This window comes from Pygocentrus nattereri, chromosome 10 (genome assembly GCF_015220715.1).
Source record: "Pygocentrus nattereri isolate fPygNat1 chromosome 10, fPygNat1.pri, whole genome shotgun sequence".
NCBI lineage: Eukaryota > Metazoa > Chordata > Actinopteri > Characiformes > Serrasalmidae > Pygocentrus > Pygocentrus nattereri.
In genome coordinates this window covers 18,024,401-18,045,386 of record NC_051220.1, presented here as the reverse complement: position 1 = coordinate 18,045,386, position 20,986 = coordinate 18,024,401, and the positions used below count along the sequence as shown (strand labels likewise).

The 20,986-nt window shown below is 39.6% G+C and overlaps 1 protein-coding gene across 6 annotated transcripts in view; it reads right to left on the bottom strand.

Moving 5' to 3' along the window:
* Positions 1-20,986, bottom strand: part of inf2 (inverted formin 2) — a 47,604-nt gene that overhangs the window by 11,278 nt on the left and 15,340 nt on the right. For 5 of the 6 annotated variants that reach the window (XM_017703263.2, XM_017703264.2, XM_017703260.2 and 2 more), the window contains exons 2-16: positions 12,410-12,842; positions 9,919-10,038; positions 9,375-9,530; positions 8,042-8,075; positions 7,794-7,935; positions 5,642-5,774; positions 4,563-5,285; positions 3,993-4,135; positions 3,838-3,899; positions 3,626-3,728; positions 3,421-3,506; positions 3,079-3,179; positions 2,180-2,250; positions 1,844-1,951; positions 18-88 (exon numbers count right to left, since the gene is read on the bottom strand). In XM_017703263.2, the coding sequence (XP_017558752.1) occupies positions 18-88; positions 1,844-1,951; positions 2,180-2,250; positions 3,079-3,179; positions 3,421-3,506; positions 3,626-3,728; positions 3,838-3,899; positions 3,993-4,135; positions 4,563-5,285; positions 5,642-5,774; positions 7,794-7,935; positions 8,042-8,075; positions 9,375-9,530; positions 9,919-10,038; positions 12,410-12,809 (2,453 nt within the window). In that variant the 5' untranslated portion in view covers positions 12,810-12,842. Of the gene's footprint in view, positions 1-17; positions 89-1,843; positions 1,952-2,179; positions 2,251-3,078; positions 3,180-3,420; positions 3,507-3,625; positions 3,729-3,837; positions 3,900-3,992; positions 4,136-4,562; positions 5,286-5,641; positions 5,775-7,793; positions 7,936-8,037; positions 8,076-9,374; positions 9,531-9,918; positions 10,039-12,409; positions 12,843-20,986 lie in introns of those variants that run through there. The other variant, XM_037541696.1, reaches the window with a different exon arrangement.

Below are 20,986 nucleotides of genomic sequence, written 5' to 3'. Positions count from 1 at the left end.
GCTTGTACTGTATTCACCCTGCTGCTTTTTCACAGGTCTCGATGTCATCTGGCAGATTCAGCAGTTCAGGGTGGTTAAGCTCTGCTTCCTGGAATCAAAAAAATCCATCAAATTTCTTGACAAACACATTCCTCCAAATAAATCTCTAACTGATCTGCATCATCATGCTAACACTTTCTCTCAGTTCATGCTTTTGCTAAGGCCTCTATCAACAGAGATCAGTTACATTTAGTTTAATCTGATGTTGGGATTACTTTATTTGGGAATAGAAATGGGAGGCACAGACTAGCTAAAATCTAAAGGACTAGGACTTCACCTTGGTGTACAATTAGACTAAACATGGAAACACTGCTCTTAAATAGAACTAGTTGATTGACAGCATTAGAAAAGCCCCGACAGCAGACACATTTTAAATGCAGGCTTAAAAATGTTCTTAATTGCAATACTGCACTTTTCTCCTTTAACGGCACTTACTATTCTAATCTCATTTATCATAATTTTAGTGATTCTTTTAAAATCTACTGTTTCTAATTTCTATTCCCCTTTATTACTTTATAAATTATAACTTGAATTATCTTTGTTTTTCATTATTTGTAACTTTGCACTTTGTATGATGTGTATAAAAGGTGCTATACAGATAAACTTGCCTTGCTTTCAAAATAATTCAGTATTACACAATTATAGTAAAATTAACAGTAAATAAATATATTTAGAAATAAATGACATTTTTCATTTATTGCAAATATAATCCATCAGCCAAGACATATTTGGTGTATTTCCTTTAGTTTTGCCTTGGATCTACGAGGCTAGAAAGAAACCAAATGAGTTTGATTAACTGTATCTGGGGTAAGGATAAAGAATGAATGAACAAATAAATAAATACATTTTTTAAAAAGCCACCATGACTTTTGGGAAGCAGTGCATTACAATAAATAAATAATTCATTAGATTTTTCATCTATTACAAATGTAACCATCAGCCAAAACACTTCTGGTGTTTCTTTTAGTTTTGGCCTGGATCTGCGAGGGTAATGCAGGCTTACACATATTAGAAACTATACCATCAATTAGAACTGTGTACGCCTACGTCACAAACTTGACTCAAACCGCATTAAGCTGTTAAGAACCACGTTGTGTTTCTGACACCAAATGACATTCTTTATAAGAAATGAACAAAAGTACATTACATAGCTAAAAAGAATACTGGCACTAGCAGGGGGGGCAGGGTACTAGTTCAGCTGGTATACCAGCTCTTTGTTAAAATGTGTTTGTCATAACATTCCAGTACACACAGAAAAAAGCACAGATAATGTAAAAAATGTAAACAAGGTCAGCTAAGTGACTGACTCATGTATGTTCCAGTCATATTTAAAAAAAAAAAAAAAATCTAAATTCAACCACCTTCTGCTGTCTAGTCTGTTACATCTTAAGTAGTCCACTTTGCTTTCAAAATGTAAAGGAACAGCTGGTCATTTTGGGTAAGGCTTAGCCTAACATGGACACCAGATCAATCGCTGGGCTTTCCCTCAATCCACCTTAAATGGCGCAGAAAAATAAATTCAGGCACTTGTACAGGTCCCATAATGCACCGCTGCAACATTTTACGTGAGAGAATCAAGTATAGTCAGGTGCAAGTTCCTTTTACATGTTTGTGATTTTAGCCTTGTAGCTCAAGAGCAAAAATAACATGTTGAGATGTTTTGGCTGACCGACTATATTTGGGGATATGAGCAAATAGAGTATGTTTTTGTTTACCCAACAATCACTTTAAAACAAACCAGTTCCACCGATTCGTAAAAAAAAAAGACTAAGATTGCCCAAATGTTATGTCTGTTCTGTAGTACCTCAAGAATGTGATGCAAGAGTGTGATACGACCCTTGTTGGATTTGGTCTCTGTCAGCTTCAGGAGCGAGCTAATCTTGAATCCTTCAGCATTTCCAGTATGACTTCCCTAGCCAAATAAGGAGGTACGAAACACTTGGTTGGTTAGCATGACAATCAGTATGAACCTTACAGCCATATTATAGTCCTATAAACATATGTTTACTCATACAACATAATTTGATGTAACACTACGATTCACAATGTAAATATATTACACCAGTAGTTAAGTAGCCTGAAGATCAGACCTCCCTCTCATTTAAAGCCTGATTTTTATCATTATGTATAAAGTTCTTACATAGTTAAGGAAGTTCCCAACATGAAGAATGAGCTTGCAGAAGCTGGGCAGTAGAGTGCTCTCTCTGAGACCTGAAGGGGGCGACAGACACCAAATTCCTCTTAAGATCAACTCTAAAATGCAAAGCTATGATCCAATTATATAACATTTAACTTTAAGAATAAGACATGCTCGTTCGGAGCACACCAAGGGTGTCAAATCTGGGCATGGAAGGCCCTACTGAAGACATGCAGCTTATCAAATTAACTCCCTCTCCAGCACTCAAGACTTGATTTCAGCCATTTAGCTTTCACCAACTGGATATCGGTCATGAGCATTCAGAGCTATTCATGGAGGAGGGCTGTATTTGATGGACAGATCAAGTTTTTTTCTGTTTCTGGAAGTAGTCTGTCAAAATATTGACTTAGTTTTATCTAAATCACTACTTTCCACAAAAGTTTGACACAGAATTTTAAAATAATGACTTATGAAAGAAATACAAATTAAAAATGTTTTAAATTTGAGATATTATTTTTGAGATATTAATCCATTAACAATGCGCTCCTATTTGCAATGCAGGCAAGGAGAATTCTATGAGAAAGAATGCAGCATTTGTCAGGACTGATAACAGAGCAGCTGCTTATCATCACGCTGCACATAGCACATCTATAAGCCAGAGAGGAACTTCTTGGGAAAAAAATAAATAAAAAAAATTCAGTGACCCTGAAGTTGTCCATGCTACAATTCGCAGCAGGAGAGACAAAGGAGTAGCTGTACTAAATGCTTTCAGGCTAAACTCTTCAGATGTTTTCAGTGAGCGAGTTGAGTGAGTCAGTTGCCTCGACTGTGGAAAAAGCAATCATGGTGGAGAAACACAGCCAAGGCCAAAACTCCCACGCAACGCCACGGCTCACACTCACTCTCGCATGCCGCCTCCACCAGCTCCGCTTTAGGCTTTAGCATCTCCAGCACAGAAGCAGTCTCTTCACATAGCAACATACACTCGATCCTCAGCTGGTAGCTGAAAGAGAAAAAGAGAAAAAGAGAAAAAGAGAAAGAGAAAGAGAAAGAGAAAGAGAGAGAGAGAGAGAGAGAGAGAGAGAGAGAGAGAGAGAGAGAGAGAGAGAGAGAGAGAGACCAAGTGAGGTGAAACTGAGACTCAACATTAATGGACTTTTTAAGCATGTTCACTTTCTCTTAGTGCTGCTGCTAACTTTACAACTCCTGCTTATCGTAATGCTGCATTATATATGACCCATTACCAGGGAACAGCGAGGAGGGAGAGGTAAAATCGATCAACATTGGCAAGTTTCTCATGATCTCCCTGGAACGAGTTCAAGTTGTCGATCTGCAAAGAAACAGAAAAGAGAGGCTGCCAGGGAAACACTTGTTCAAACCATAATTAGCCACTTCAACCATGTTTCCCATTTTCATTTCAGAGTTTTATGTCAGCAATGCGTGACCAACCTCATGTTTCTCTGGAAGAAGCTTCAGAAGCTGCTTTAACACCTCAACATCAAACTTGGAACGATCTCCTTTCTGAATCATGGCCACAAACTCCTCATTAGAGCTGTTTGAAGGGTTGGGGGGATTAGCAATGGATTAGCAATAATGAGCAAGATATTCCACTGGCAAGAATCCATCTCCATGTTAATCATCTTAAAACCTGACTAGCTTACCATTTGAACTGCTTGAGATATATATTCAGATTCAAATTCTTCTTGGGATCAATGAAGGAAATCTACAAAAAAGTAAAGATAAAAATTAAGTAGACCATCAATTTACTTACTACTCTTAGAATGCCATCTGTCTGGCAGAGAAAGATCTCACAAACCTCCTTGGGTTCCTTCTTGACAGGAGCAACTGGGCTTTTGTCTTTGGGCTCAGCCACTGGGAGACTGAAGAGCTGCTCAATGCTGGTGTAATTAGGTTCCAGAGGGTGGTCAGCCTGATTTGAGGCCCATATACAGCGACCATCTATAACAGAAAGGAGACAACATTTGTGACACACAATGTAAAAAGACCCACTGTAATGGGCTGGAGTATATCTTTGCATCTGCAAACACCTGTAAGTATGGTCATTTGTGCATGTACAAACATTTTGCACATAATTGTGATTTGTACATGCCCAAAAACTGCTTCACTGATATGCTCCTGGGGGTATTCCAAGGGTATCTTCTATGAAGTCACTGTTAATCATCTAAATGCATTCTATCAAAGTGGTGGTGGCAGGCATTGATAAAAAAAATAGTACACATTAAAGTGTACTCTGTATAATCAAGACATTAACACAGACGATCATAAACAAATATCAAAATCAAACAAACAAACAAAAAAAAAAAAAGACAAAAAAAGTCAGCTGTGAATTTATAGGCTCACAGTGACTCAAATACAGCATCCTCACCAGTGACTGCTCTGGAGTTTAGTTTCTGCCAGTTGAGCTTCTTCATCCTGAGCGTGGGATAAGGACCAGTCTTCACTGGTGCAGAGTAACACCTCCCCAGAGTCTGAACATTGTGAGCTACTATTATGTCCCCCATTCCTGTCAAAGGCGGAGGGGGAGGTAGGCCAGGCATACCAGGAAGGGGAGGTGGTGGTGGAGGTCCTCCAGGACTCATTCCTGGTAAAGGTGGAGGTGGTGGAGGTACACCCATTCCTGGTAAAGGTGGAGGTGGTGGAGGTACACCCATTCCTGGTAAAGGTGGAGGTGGTGGAGGCATAGGAACACCCATTCCTGGTAAAGGAGGTGGAGGTGGTGGCGGTGGGGGACCTCCTGGACCCATCCCAGGAATTGGTGGTGGAGGGGGTGCGACTCCCATTCCAGGCAGAGGAGGTGCCGGAGGCGGTGGTGGAGGTGCATGCAGTAGAGCAGCCATGCCAGGCAGTGGAGGTGGAGGAGGTGGTGGAGGAGGCGGCAGTGCAGTTGTGCATGGCTTCTGTGTGGTGCTCATTGGTGGAGACTGGTTAGTCATGGGTAATTTGCTCAAACGTTCTTTCACCTCGTCAATGAGCTCAGTCTGAACTGCTTGGTCCTTGTGTGGATAGCTATCTACGTGATGAGAGCCAGTGGCTGGCTCTTTGGAAAAGACAAGCCTTTGTGTGATCTTCTCAGAGGAGTCCATTTGAGCTAGAAAACAATTACATAAAGAACACTTGTGATCTGGGTGTAAATCAGTGGTCCAAAAATATGCGCTCAATTGTATTTTGGTGCCTGTAGCATATTCTTATCATGCCTTATCTGCCAAGTCTAAATACAAGGTAATTTAGAGTATATAATCAAAACTACTGTAAACAATCTGCATGTAAATCCCACTTGAGACTATACAAAACTATTCAGGCAGAAAAAAAAAATGTATTGAGGTGAACTGAGAACACTGCAACCTATAAATTATGGCTCCATAAAATTGGCCCAAAATTCAATAAGACATGACTGTCCAGACTGTCAAATGACAAATTCTGAATAGGTTTTGACAGTTCACTTACAGTTCTGGGCCAGTAGGACAGCACGGTTAGTGAGAGCCTCCAGGGCCTGCCAAATATCAGCACGTTCAGGTCCTAACAGCAACAAAGTCTGCAGGATGGACAACAGCTGCAGCGAGGCAGGGGAGCTACTCACCTTCAGGGTGCCAAAGAGAGTGGGACAAAGCACTGGGTTCATAACAGTTCCTTGCACATCTACATTTACAACCTCTAAAATCACACAGTTCATTTGTCTTTCACACCAAATTACACATGATTTCAGGCTTCATTCAACACTTGGTTTGAAGCATGACTTACACCGTTTTGCAAGGAGCTGCCAATTGCAACATCCACTGCAAGTGATCTGAACAAACTGGCCTCAGTTAAACAGGAATTTAATCAGTGCAGTGGTAGAGTAAAAAAATAACACTGAAAGCATTAAAATTTTCAAATGACTGACATGACCTGCAATGATCAAATCCTATTATTCTTCATTTTCAAGAATGAAAGCTAAAAAGGTCACATTCAATTATTTTATTATATTAAATAAAATTCAACAGTTTCAGGAGAGCAACTGCAAAATAGCAATCAGGTAATCAGCTTTTATATTTTTATATAAAATATATAGTTTTACCAGTAGTAGTGGACAGATCCAGAATATTTAGATTATTATTCCTGGTACAGCTGTACGTATAGTGTATTCATGATAATGAAATGGGCTCTAAATACAATCTTTGCTTACTGCACCAATCTAAGACCAGCTTAATGTCCAGATACTAATTTTAACTAGTATAAAAGCTTCTATAAGCAGTGACACTGCAAAAAAAAAAAAAAAAAAAAAAAAAAATTGCCAAATCATCTTAAATCTAGTTGGTACAGTACTGTGCAGAGGTCAGAGACTAATGTTTGTGAAGAAAAGAAAAGAAAAAAAAAAAAAAAGTTTCCAAAACTGAACATTTTTTAGGATGTGTAGAAACGAAAATGGGATGGCACTTCTGATGTAGACTTGAAATAATTCACTGGTGGATTTTTTTCAAAAACAGACAGACAAAAAAAGAAGTCCATCCACAAAACAAAAAGAAGCTTCTGATGGTCTCAGAACAATGGACTGACCACGCCAGAGTCCAGACCTCATCATCACTGAATGTGTTTGGAGTTACTTGGATCATGAGAAATAGAAAATGAAACCAAGACCTCTGCTGATTTCTTTGAAAAACAGAAAGCACGGCTCCTGAAAAAAAAACCTGTAATAAAGACAAAGCGTGGATACATTAAAAACTGAAAATGTTAATATTACATATCGATGTCAAGGCCTCTGTGTATTTTTTGGAATTTTTAATTTTTTTTTCCTGACACAGAAAAACTACTCACTTGTACTTGACCTCCATTTTGAATGGAAATGAAATAAAGGGTGATCTCTGACTTCTGGACAGTGCTCTATACACATCTTTCCCATTTAGGGACTGTTGTAAAAATAATGTAATCTTGTAACATTTAATCTATTTCTAGATTTTTTTTAGTTTTACTAGCTGTACGTCACTTATACAGGGTGAGTCCAATGTCACAGGACAGGTTGTATTTTATTTTTTATTTTATTATCCACTTTTATCTCTGGGGTCATCTCAACAAATTGTGTACGCTGAGAAAATCCACAACAAACAGCACATTCAGCACCGCATCGCAGAGTCTTGTGACAGCATAAAAAAATAAAAGAAAACCGTGTCCTGTGACTTTTGACTCCCCCTGTACAGTGGAACAGTCTTATTCTATTGGTAGATAATTGTGCTTGTTTCAAGCATTATTTATTGCAAACAATACTATCTGCGATATGACATCTCAAAAAAAGCAAAAATACCCACAAGACAAAATCACTTGCCAAGTACAACTATTTAGAAATAGATTGACTAAACTCATACTGTTCTTACAAACCCACATAATGTAAAATATTAGATATACTGACTAGATTTAAGCCGTTTTCACTTGCCAAAATACGCAGTGTAAAGCCATCTTCCATCAAAACGAGGCCTGCAGGCCTGAATCTACAGAACTTCTCCATCTAGACGCTGATAAAGAGCAGCACCCCTATACAGAACTGAGATCTTGATCTGTGTTGTTTTTGGCTTTCGCATGTGAGCAAAATGTCCAGCACAGCATCAGACACGCAAGTCGTGCTCACTTTGTTAAACAATGTGAAGAAGACCTCTTGGTGACTGCTCATATCAATGCCCCCATAAAGCCTCAGCAGCTCCTCCTCATCCTCCGCCATGGCCTCTTCAAACGCCTCACATTGGATAATTAAGTCCTCATCCTCCTGATCCCTATAAAAACACACAGAAGCAGGCAGAGGACGGGCTGAGGAGGTGTTCATCTGATGGAGGTTAACCACCACCGACATTCACCTTAATAAAGTGACATGAAACTCACCTCAACTTTGGCAGAAGGTCAAGCAACTGTAACCCTGAGAGACAAAACAAACCACTTTTCAGGAGTCGTGCTGCAGTTTTGAGTCTCCAAACACTCTCACGAACACAACCACACACTCGCCAAACAAACCCAAGAGGCTGAAGCTCCATGCACGACGTTCACCAAGGTGCGCGCAATTAAGCCTGATTAAGCAGCCGGGCGTCCAGCACAGCCGCCATTAGATCACAAACAGAAAAGCGGAGCACGGAAAGTTCCGGAGGGCTGGTTTACATGATCCTGTCTAATCAACACGTCTTTTTTTTTAATGAAGCGACTTTCATCTGCTATAACCGACTGTAGAACACGAAGCTGAAAATGGCGCCAACATGGAACCACTGCACCATTTAAGGTGGAGCGGAAAATTCGACCAATAACACAACTTCAGCTTCGTCTGCAGAAACGACCGCGGGTTATATTAACTATGTGCGAACGGCCACGTCGGTAAATATTCCAGCAATATCATGTGAAAACGTGTTTTTGTGGATGGGGGAGCCAGAAAAAAGCGTCAGGTTATTCTCATGATGTAGCGTGTGAAACGGTCATAAACAGACCTTATGTGCGAAAACGATATTAATCCTACTCCGCGTGTTCAAATAGTCCCGTCCGAAAATCAGCAAGAAGACAAATGGTGGAATGTTGTTTTTATTTTAGTTTCGATAAATTCATACACGCTAGTTAGACATTGGAGCTGTTCATTAAAGGGAAATTACACCTTTTTTTTTCAAAACTTCTGAATAATGTGAAATGGCTCATTGAAACATACATACTCAGATTTATTCACAGTTGTGGTGATAGGAACTAGGAGTTGTGATGGCCACAACACAAATTTAGAGGTTTACTATCCAGAACCACATAGTGAACCTACCTATGTCTTCTGAGTTTCTATATGTAATGCTTGTGATGGTAAAATAGTCATACGTTTCTTTGGTGACTATTTTGCCTCGCTATGCCATGAATGTATTCAAATAAATGGATTAAACTTTATAATAATAATAAATAAATGGATAAAACAATCAGACATCAGGCTGCAAATACTTAACCACTTCATGTAATAACTTTCAGTGAGGAAGCTTAAAACTTCTCAGATGTCTGGTTCGTATAGACGCCGCTGGGAGCAATTCTGACTCGAGCAAGTTTTTCTAGAACAGAGCACTTCACGTTATGTAGAATTTTGAAAAATCTGTGGAATTTCCCTTTAACTCGACTTTTGGGGAATTTTGTGGTATTGGGAGTGGATTCACACAACAGAGAAACAGCAGCACAGCTGAAAGTAAAGAGGATTCAGTGTGTATACCGATGAACTCTTTGCGCATTTTGTCCCTTTGTCTGAGGTCATCTGTGCCAAAGATGAGGGCGTTGATCACACTCAGCAAAGTCACCATGTAAGGGACGTTATCTGTGCTTTCCAGCTCATTCATGATCACACTGAAGCGATACTGCTGGGTCTTTACTGCCTACAAGAAAATAAAAACAAAAACAATATTATTGTTCCTCTTCTTACATGGTCTAACCTATAAATCTGGAACTAACAGGCCAAATGTGAATGATCCCTAAGAAGACTCAAAGAAACCATAGACTTTACAGACTTATCTAAATGTATGGGCCTACTCCTCTTCATATTTACTCATTTTAAAGATTCAGGTCATGAGAGTGACCCACTCGGATGGATTCCAAGACTAAGATCAATCCTAAACCTAGCCTAAAATGGATTTTTAGTTTCATGTTATTTTGAACATTCATGTTACAAATGAATCAAACTGCTGAATTTTCTAGGCTGAGAAATTGGCACATACGAGTATACATATAAATATGAACATTGTAGTGTTGGTGATCTACACCTGCCTTGTAATGGTCCAGGGCATCCAGGGCCAGTCTGTGTCCCTCGACGGAGAACATGCTGAGGGCAGCCAGCAACTCAAACACTTGCTTCTTCACCATAGTGTTGGAGGTATCCAAAGCTGTAGATGATCAAGTAACAAAAACTTTTAACATTTGTGACATAAATTTGTCCTTTTTTTGTTCTTGTGTCATCTCCCGTGCACTATAGGTTTCTAACAGCATTGATTGACTACACTTCTAGGCGATGTGAAGTGAACTTTGGACCTCTGAGAGGAAAAAAACTGCCAAGAACATGATTGGTCTTGAAGAAACTGGATCATTCAGTAAGACTTTTTTTCCCCAAAACTCTTCTAACGGTGCTTGTTTTAAGCATTATTTCTTGAAACCAACACAATTACCTGCCTGAAAACCACAACTACCTCCTGAAATAAGTCAGTTTCTCTAGATAAAATATTTAAAGCAAGTAAAAACATCTAGACATATGACTGTGCTTAAAATAAATGCTTTTAAACAGTGTAGGTAGTGTCTGTGTTATGGTTCTCCAAAATTCCTACAACAAAAATGCTAGACATTCTGGCCAGTATCTATGTGTTAATCTTTGGTACGATGCGCCCACCTATGCCCACAAGATTGTGATGCATAGAAAGGTACAGCACATGCCAAGAGGCTGGCAAAGTACTTTTGTTGTACTTGGAAAACGGAGACTTCTGGTCTGGATCCATCCTCAAAAAAGTCTGTCTAAGCGTAATAGAGCTAAGGGACTTTCCTGCTGGTCCTTTTTGAAATCCCCCCTGGAATATGATTTGGAAAAACATCAGATTATCTACCCTGAACATGAGGCTCTTTTATAGTCAACTAAATACTAGTTTCTGCTACTTTAAGAAATGACACAAAGATTCCAAACCTCTGCACGAGATGCAAATAAACAAATTTACAAAGCACAGTGTAACTGCTTATCCACATACCACTGCTTTACTGGTATCTTCCATCAGCACTGACATTAGTTATGTTTTCACAGACTTTCCATGCAAATTGCAAGCATTAAAATAAAAAAAATATATATATTTTTCGTGCCTTTAGCTGCTCGTTTCCACTGACTTCAAGCATTAAAATGCTTTATGTAATGATGCCATTTTTTGCAAAAAAAATGGTTGCCACATACATTTTGGTTATTGTTAAAAAAAAAGAAGTCTGGCATGTTTTCATCTCTAATAACAAATGTGTTGCAACTTGTGTACGCTGATTTTGCCATAATGTACTTATATGGAAATATTGTTGATTTTATTTCTTCCTCTTATTATTAATTTCCCATCTGAGCCATTACACAAGAGATCACATTTCTCTGCTTTTGTTTAGAAAGGCTATAGATCACATCTCACTGTAAAAGTTTAAAAGTGACACCATTCCTTTTAAAAATGCTTGTCTCCTCCTCAGTCCAGCTGTACTTCTATTATGTTGGAGGCACATGAGGGGAATCTGTTACACTACATTTATACATAAGTGTGTTATTTTTATTATTATTCTTCCTGAAAAAAATGTAGGTTTTTGCTACATTTCAGGCATCGATAAACAGTTTCAGCTAAAGATGAATGGAAAAATGCTTTGTTGACTTTCATAAAATATCAGACAATTTTACTTTCTATAGCATAAATCGACAAATTTTCTGAAGTGTTACAACATTTTTTTGGCAGAAATCCTTTAGATGTAAACAGCTACTTATGTGTTTAAAGATCCTAGCAACACCTCATACACACTTGACAGCAGCAAAACACACTGCCCCTACTTTGTCAGTGCTGAGAAAGGAGCACTACCCTTTCCACGGACGAATGTGGTAGATGGTGGCTCACATTGTGCAGCAACAGATGGGCTATAGTGAGCGTGCAAAAGTTTGGTCACCCTTGGTCAAATGACATGTTTTGATGATTTTTACAGTGAAAATAACAAGAGTTGCCTGTGTCACATGTTCCAAGCACATTTTATATTTATTTATTTATAAATATCATATGTTGATTTTGTATATATTAAACTCAAATAAATAAAAACAATTGACTAAAGTTTGCAGAAAAATGTATCTCAGTGTGTTCTGTGGAGATGTTTTTCATCATGACTTTCACTTGTAAAATCAACAAAACATGTACCAGGGGTGTTCAAATTGCATACAACATGCAAACTGGAGATGCCCCAATATAGGAATTGTGGGCTGATGACAATATCTAATACTTGTCATGCACACATCTGCTGATGCCAGTATAAAAGCATTTATAAAATTCAGAGGTTGTATAGCCCAGCTGTACTTGTGCTTGAGTGGAGCCTCAGGTTCAGGCCATGTTAAATTTGCTACATGGGCTCTTTGTTAGGCGAAGCATACCTTATAAAATGACCAGGACTATAGGTCCAAGGTAGGTGTAGCTAATAAACCAGCAACTGAGTGTACATACCAACTTACTCATGCATATTCACATGAGCAGGACTTGAAATGAAGTGCTTTACCTTGTGATAGCTTGCGCACATATCCCTCATTTTCCACAATGAAGTGTATCCCTGCAGAGGAGTTCATAACCGCCTTCACACAGTTCACACAGGTCAGCTGCAGCAGGGCATCTGCGATGCGTGAGCAGCCACGTCCAGAGAGCCTGTCCAGGGCTTCCAGGAGGAGGTCCAGCCCTGACAGCTCCAGGAACTGCACCATCCATGTCTGGTCGCTGCCCTCCAGCCGCTTCTTTAGCCCAGAGTAGTTGACCACGGTGGGCACCTGTAGCAGGCGGATGCACAGCTCTGGGTCTGCGTTCTCCAGGTTGGCCTCCTGAGGGCCGTCCGAGTCCTGAGAGGATCCCAGGCGACCCTTCACAGCTGCCCATTTCTTTTGGACTCTGTCTGACTTAACTGACATGACGGAGAAGCTGGTGAAGGACAATGGAAGGAACTGTGAAAACAAAGTGAACAGAGATCAGTTGAATGCTCTGATTTGACTGAAATTAGGCTGGCTTTAACTCTGACTCACAGAGCTTTGGTAAATACCCTTCTGTGTAGTTAAGCACTATCTGATTTGCATGCCATCTGCTCAAATATATAGGGTTTTAGTGGTCCTGAATGTACCAATTGGCACACGCAGCAAAGGCTTTAAGACATGCATTCTGTTCTAATTTCATGATTATTTTTGTTTATTTCAAATATCTATTTTATAAAATGTGCCTCTTAACTACATTTCTGTACTTTTTGTAGATTTTTTTCAATTCAGTTGTACCATACTGTGCAAAACTCAGAGACAAACCTTTATTTGTTTAATTTCCAAGCAAAACAGCCAAGTTCATTCATTTTTCAGGAGATATTTCTGAGAAGATTAGATATAAGATAATCTACTTGCATGAAGAAAGAGAAGGTCAAAGGAAAATAAGAGAAAAAAAATGAGTTTCCAAAACTCAACTTTCAAAAATGATTAAAAGATATGAAGAAACAAGCTGAGACTCCTAGCAATCATGACCAGGCAGGCCACTAAAACTGTCAACATCAAATAAACCGTACTTAAAGATTTCATCTTTAACAGAGAGGAGAAAATCAAGCTCCACTCTTGCTTCAGATCTGAAAACCATTCATCCATCCTTCCACTGTAAGAAGACAACTCAGGGCAATGAGTCTGAAAGGCTGTGTAGCTGTCAAGAAACTGGTCAAGAAAAGGAAATCAAACAAAGCTGGTGTTTTCAGAACAATGGACTGACCACCCCAAAGTCAACACCTCAACATCACTGAATGTCTTTGGAAATATTTGGATTGTGAGAAGCAGAAAATGCAACCAACTTCTAAGACTGAACTTTGGAGGTATAGAAAAATATCCCTGCAGATTTCTTTGAAAAACTGAAAGCAAGTCTCCTGAAAAGAATGAAAAAATGTGGGCACACTAAATACTGAAAGGGTGATACTATATTTAGTTGGTGAGGTGTCTGTGTCATTTTCATTTAAGTTTATATTTTCAGTTTTTTTCCTGAAGCTGAAAAATGAAACCTCAACTTAATTGCCCTTTTGACTGGAAATGAAATAAATGAAGGGTAGTGACTTTTGCCGAGTAATTGTGTATGATCAGAATTGTTTTGCTGTTTACTTTACGCAACATTTGTGTGTCACACTGATGAATCCTGAACAGACCCGCAGAGTTATGTAATACTTTCTTTTTGCAAATTAATCTCAATATTTTCAGCAATTTAATTGTCTTGTATTTGAATATCTTGAAACATCTTTAGTCATGCCTAACTGCTCAAATTGCTCTTTACTGCCACCCACTTTGCCTTTGGCCACTGTACAGTCTGGTTGCTGTGAAATCAAACACTGTTATTTTATAGTGAAAACATAATTACACCTTTACACTTATAGCTCTTTCATCTTTGTGCCAGACTCTCTACAGCAGTGCAGTGGCTGACGCATGATGCTGTAAAAACACTAATCACTGGCACAACACTTAGTCATTTTAGGGACACAGGTATTCCATGGGAACAAATATAAACCAGTGTGACTGCGTAAGTGAAACCTGTGTTCTAAAGTTGGACTGTTACAGCAGCAACAAAGGTTCATATCTTTATGTGAGCAGACATTCCATTGGCAGAAGACAATATCACACTCCAGCTGACTGGCTTTGCGTTCAGGATGCAGTCGGGATGAAATGAATCTAAACTGGCCTGCAGTCAGAGGAAGTGACAGCTGTGTGCATTTGGTGAGAGACAGCGTGGGTCAGCAAGCCTTTCAGCTATCCTCCTGCCAAACGTCTAAAGCCATTCTAAACAGTCACTGATGTACGGGCAGTGCCAAAGACAACAAAAAGTGTTGAATCCACCAACAGCTCCAACTGACAACTCAAAACACAGTGAGCATCATTCACACTAGGCAATGCAATGGAATTTGTTTAATGTGTTGGTATAATATACATCCACCCCTTTAGCAACTTTACAATTTGCACCTATGGCTGATTCAAGAATCTGGTTGGGCACCACTAGCTTCTATAATCTCCTTCGAAAAGCATTTCCTATAGAAAGGGATGCTCTGGTGCATGTGTACATGAGCCTAAGGTCACCAAGCCCAGTGCCAAGCACAGGCATGTAAAGCTCCCTGGCATTGGACTTTGGAGCAGTGGAACTGCATTCTCAAGCGTGACGAATTTTGTTCCAGTACATTTTGAATTAGTTGGCACTGCTTCAATTCAGAACTAATCCTCCATCATTAGTACATTAACGAATGCTCTTGTGGCTGAATGCAAATCATGATAGCAATGATCCAACAAAGGGGGATAAACTACATATTATTGCCCTTTGGATGAGCTGGTGTCTACAAACATCTGGACATACGCTGCATGTATATTGTACTGTGAAATTTCAAGCATGAACTCACTTGGTTTGAAGTTGCTGATTACTTCTCTCTAGAAATGGGTGATGGCCATTTTTCAGAATCAGTTAATGTCCCAATAGATTACATTATATGGGCCTAATTTAGCCCCATGAAAAATCCATTTTTAGCAGCATGTTCTGCTTAAATATCACTGAAGATATTTTCTCCACAGTGCAAAAACAAAACATTTCTTTTACAATGAAGAAAAATTTGTTTTTTTTTTCTCTTCTGTTTCAAACTCATATTTATACTTGGTTTCCACATGTTTTTTTTGCAAGTATTCCAGTGATGCTTGGTTGTACACTCGTGGACAGCCTCTTCTGCTCGGTTATACATGCAGTACATGCAATCAAGCTGCAAAGTTGCTGTTCACCATCTCAGTACAGAATTAGTATAATCCTTTTTGAATAAGAGAGCAGATTTGAATACTACCAATTGGTCCTGACAGTAAGCATGATAATATCCTCAAGACTGTCCAAGCCTAAGTTCTCCACACTGAAAAGTCCAAAGCTGTTTCTGTCATTTCGCATATATTCACCTTAACAGGCTGTGGCAGGCTCAGGCTAATGTTTTTGTTCTTTTGTTCATCCCTTAACTCCCATGTCTTACAGTAAACTAGAATTTAATGCAGGATCAGTGAGGGAGGGGTTTGGGGGCAGACAAAACATGTTGCAAGGGGATTCAAGTACAGACTTACGGTTGTGTAACTCAAGCGCAGTGTCACATTCCGACCCTTCAACACCCCATTAAAGAAAACCTAATTGGCGCCACATGGTTTGAACTGCCTTAAAAATGTGCCAAGTATCTGCCAGGAAAGAGAAGGTTGGGCCATCCTGTAATCTCTGCCTGAACAAGTGTAACTCAGCGGGTGTGATAGAGAATCACACAAGGTTCTCTTCTCAACCCTCCATCCCTTTTTAAAGATGATTACCTTTACCCCATCACTAACGGTCACATTCCCAAGTTTCACCTTACCAGATTCTACCTGATGCTTCTTTGATTTACAGATACTGTTCAGCCAAGTTGTACAGCGCAAGTTGTGCAAGTGTAAGTGAAGCATACAAAAGTACACCTTGCATGGTGAGAGTGAGTCTATCTCGAGTGTTGTGGGGCATAAACCTGTTGTTTTCATCAAGAGGAACAAGAGAATGGATGCTTTTGACGGCCTTTCCCTGAATATTGGTTCAAACTGCAGGAAAACGTTAAACTATTGTTAAATTTATCAAGAGATAAATGGAGTTTTAAGGTTAATGTTTAGACCCCATGTGTCAAACACGTTAGGCCCACAACACAATCCTATCAGGGAAAAGTATTTTAACTTTCTATTAATATTAGCTCATTTCATAATGTGCTGCACTACAGTCCCCAACATGCACTGCAACGTCATGTGCTCTGACTCTCAAACCCCAACAAAAATCTATAGGATAGTGGTTACACCTCAATTCTACACAATTCTATGCAATTCCACAACAGTCATATTATCTAACAATTAAATACAGTTCAGCCAATATAAACAATCAACTTTAACTAAGCAGCTCAAAAAAAGCCCACAGATTAATGAAGTTGCAGCAAAGAAAAGATGCCATGGTGTCTAGTTTAAGCAAATAGGTAGAAGACCTCTTCCTGGGGACAATTAAATTTTGAAAACATCAAGTATTCATCTAATATTTCAAGGTTTACTACAAGTGTCTATGTTTTACTGTTATATACAATGGTTAGTTTGATTCGTAGCAAAGTGTTAATTTAAAATGAAATAAAACATGGAAGTTCTCTCACCCACAGATTTGTTGTGACACCCCTGTTTTAGACAATCACAATATCCAGATTTTTTCAGACCTGCAGTTGTATTACCTCCAACCAAACTGATTCCTACAAATTATTATTGGAGACCACTGGAATTAAACCTAGTCTCACTTACAGTGTTGCACAATGACTGTCCATCTGTTGCTGGACATCTTGACAATATTTTCTTGAGCAGAAAGAAAATGAATGGAACTTTTCAGAGAACTTTACTTAGGTTTCTTTGTTGAGCAAACAAGGGTGAAAATCTTTGACCTCCCAATGATTCGATTTGATGGCGATGGTTTTAGCAAATCATTTTAATGCAAGAGATTTTATTACAAAGAATTTTGGAGCTTTTCCATCAGTCTATTTTTTACCATCAATCAGTTTTCATATAATGTTGGGCAGGTGTGTCCAATCTTATCTTCAAAGGGCAGTTGTGGGTGCAGGCTTTCATCCTAACATGTCACACATGATTATTATGTGTACTGCATACATACTGTATGTATGCATGTAACATCCTGTCCTGTGTTAAATCCTGTTTAGTAGTCATTACTTTTTGTATTGTATTGTTGCTGCTATAATCGCTGAAGTCTGCAGGAAATGATGTACATGAACGACGTGTAAGAATTTCATTCACATGACAATGAAGAACTTTGACTTGATTCTAGCATCATCACCATCATGACATGCTGATACATTTTTCCACCACTTACTCATGACAAGGCTCATGTTCTCAGGAATATTCCAGTCGAATTAACACTAAGAGAGTGACACGATTCATCAGTTTCACAACATACTGAGCAGTCTTGCACAACCCCGCCTGTGTCTGTGAACGCACAAAAAGTTATCATGCAGCACCAGTCATCATACGGGCTAAACTGGGCTTGGCTGATTTGACTTTTAACTGGAGGAGTTTATGTTTACTTTGCCTGAGTCAATAGGAGAGGGTCCAGATATATCATGGCATGATACTTTTGATTTGCATGCCTTCAAAATTTCTTGGCTGCCAGTCAGTGTTGTGTCTTTCATCAGTTGATCCTTGTTGAATAAGAGGACAGATTTAATTGCTGCTTGAAGGTTGAGTGAAGGCTGGTGGAGATGGTTGCTACTAACACACCAGAGAGTTTACATTGGTTTAAAATACTTGGTTGAATGCATGGCGTGTAAAATGCAGCAATGCATTGTGAAATAGTCAACATAAATAAAAAAAACCAAAAAAAAACCCATAATTTGCTATTTTGGTTCTGTAATGTCAGGTATTTCAGAGTGAAATGCAGTATTAAGCAAGGTACACTATATTGCCAAAAGTATTTGCTCGTCTGGCTTCACACGCATATGAACTTGAGTGACATCCCATTCTTAATCCACAGGGTTTAATATGATGTCAGCCCACTCGCTGCAGCTATAACAGCTTCAACTCCTTTGGGTAGGCTTTCTACAAGGGTTAGAAGTGTGTTTATGGGAATTTTTGACCATTCTTCCAGAAGCGCATTTGTGAGGTCAGCCCCTGATGTTGGATGAGAAGGCCCAGCTCGCAGTCTCCGCTCTAATTCATCCCAAAGGTCAGGACTCTGTGCAGGCCAGTCAAGTTGTTCCACACCAAACTTGCTCATCCATGTCTTTATGGACCTTGCTTTGTGCACTGGTGCACAGTCATGTTGGAACAGGAAGGGGACATCCCCAAACTCTTCCCACAGGGGCTCCCGAGTGCCACAACCGTCTAAGACCTATCATCAGGATATTGCAAGTTGGGAGTCCAAGAGAGCACATTTGGCCTCGCTGGGTGGGTAGCATGGCCCCCCTTTTCCTCCCATCACTAAATGTGATGCTAGTCAGTGCAGGCATCTGTTAGCTGACGTAACAGATCTGGTTGGCGCTTTCCTCCGAGTGTGTTCAGCTGTCCTGCGACGTTGCGTAAGTGGCAGTTCAAAAAGAGGCGGTGGTTGGTTTCACAGGTGTCGGAGAAAGCTAGCCTTCACCCTCCTAGTGTTGGTAGCATCATGTGATTGGGGGAGTCCTAACTAGCAGGTGGAATTGAAGACAACTAAATTGGGGAGAAAATCGGGTAAAAAAAAAAATTCTTCCCCTCTCTTCAGGAGCACAAAATTCTCTCTTGGTCTGCTGAAGCATTAAGCCATAATCCCCCCATCCACCAAACTTTACACTTGGAACAATGCAGTCAGACTAATACTGTTCTCCTGGCAACCGGCAAACCCAGACTCCTCCATCGGATTGCCAGACGGAGAAACATGATTAATCACTCCAGAGAACACGTCTCCACTGCTCTAGAGTCCAGTGGCGGCGCTTTACACCACTGCATTCCATGCTTTGTATTGCGCTTGGTGATGTAAGGCTTGGATGCAGCTGCTCAGCCATGGAAACCCATTCCATGAAGCTTTCTACGCATTGTTCTTGAGCTAATCTGAAGGCCACATGAAGTTTGGAGGTCTGCAGTGATTGACTCTGCAGAAAGTTGGCGACCTCTGCGCGTTATGCGCCTCAGCATCTACTGACCCCACTCTGTCATTTTGCATGGCCTACCACTTCGTGGGCGAGTTGCTGTCGTTCCCAATCGCTTCTACTTTGTTATAACACTGACAGTTGACTGTGAAATATTTAGTAGCGAGGAAATTTCGCGACTGGACTTCACGGTACCATGTTGGAATTCACTGAGCTCCTAGACCGGCCCATTCTTTCATCAATGTTTGTAGAAGAAGTCTGCATGCGTAGGTGCTTGGTTTTATACACCTGTGGCTATGGAAGTGATTGGAACACCTGAATTCAATGATTTGGATGGGTGAGTGGATACATTTGGAAATATAGTGTATCTGAGCTGGCTAAACATTTTCACTTGATGACAGGGAGGGCATAGACATGTAACAATAATTTGAAAATAATAATAATAATAATAATAATACAAGCCTTTCAATTTAATACCCACAGATATCAAACACTATGTTCAAAAGACTGGATCAAAAAAATGTTAATCATTTTAAGACTGATTAAAATGGGTACGATCAGAAATTTAGTATCATACGTTCCCAGGTTTGTCCCGGGGCGGATTTGGTGATTTTGGGGCTCTAGGCAAAAAACAGGAATATGGCCCCCCTTTTCACATGCTTCCTTGCTTATTTGTCCATGTTACTGTTGTACACTCGAATGTACTTGTTGAGGTGTCACTCATTTCTTCTGTCCGAATCCTCCTTAAATGTTCCAGGGTCACAGAGTTAAACTTTAATTTGAAGTTAAAATTCCTTTTTTGATTACTGTAAACATGGGTTTCCAGAATTATGTTTTTTGATTAAATTGACATACATTCACATTCACACACATGTTTTTCTACACTGAACATCCTGTAATGCCAGTTTATTTTTGAATAATAAAATGTTTGCAATGTTCTCCTCTGTGCGCTTCTGAATTCTCTTTTGTGAGTCTCAACGTTTAATCTGTAAGCATAAGTGTTACTGATGCCAGGTATCCTGAGCTGAAAATCTGACAGCCATAGTAACAGTAACCAAGTGAGGTGGGATCATTATGTAACAGCATGGAAAGGTCTTATACAGCCATGACTTTGGACTGGGGCTGAAAATAATCACTACATTTGGAAATAAGCAAATATCAAATAAATAATAAATGCATTTTTAAGTATGCATATTTCAGAACAGGTTCTTTAACATCAACATATATGTAGCTGCATTTTCATGGAGCCCTTTCTCATGGGAGCCTTAATGTAGTGCAAGTTTGTAGACCAAAATTCTGGTGGAGGACTGAAAAGAACAATTTGCAAGGCAGATTTCTGCTCAACACCCCACGAACAATGAAAAATCTGAGTGAGTCACCAACATAGAAAGGAAATAGGCCCAAAGAGATGGTAGAGATCAGCAGATGGCTCTTCTGTATTGGCAGATCACT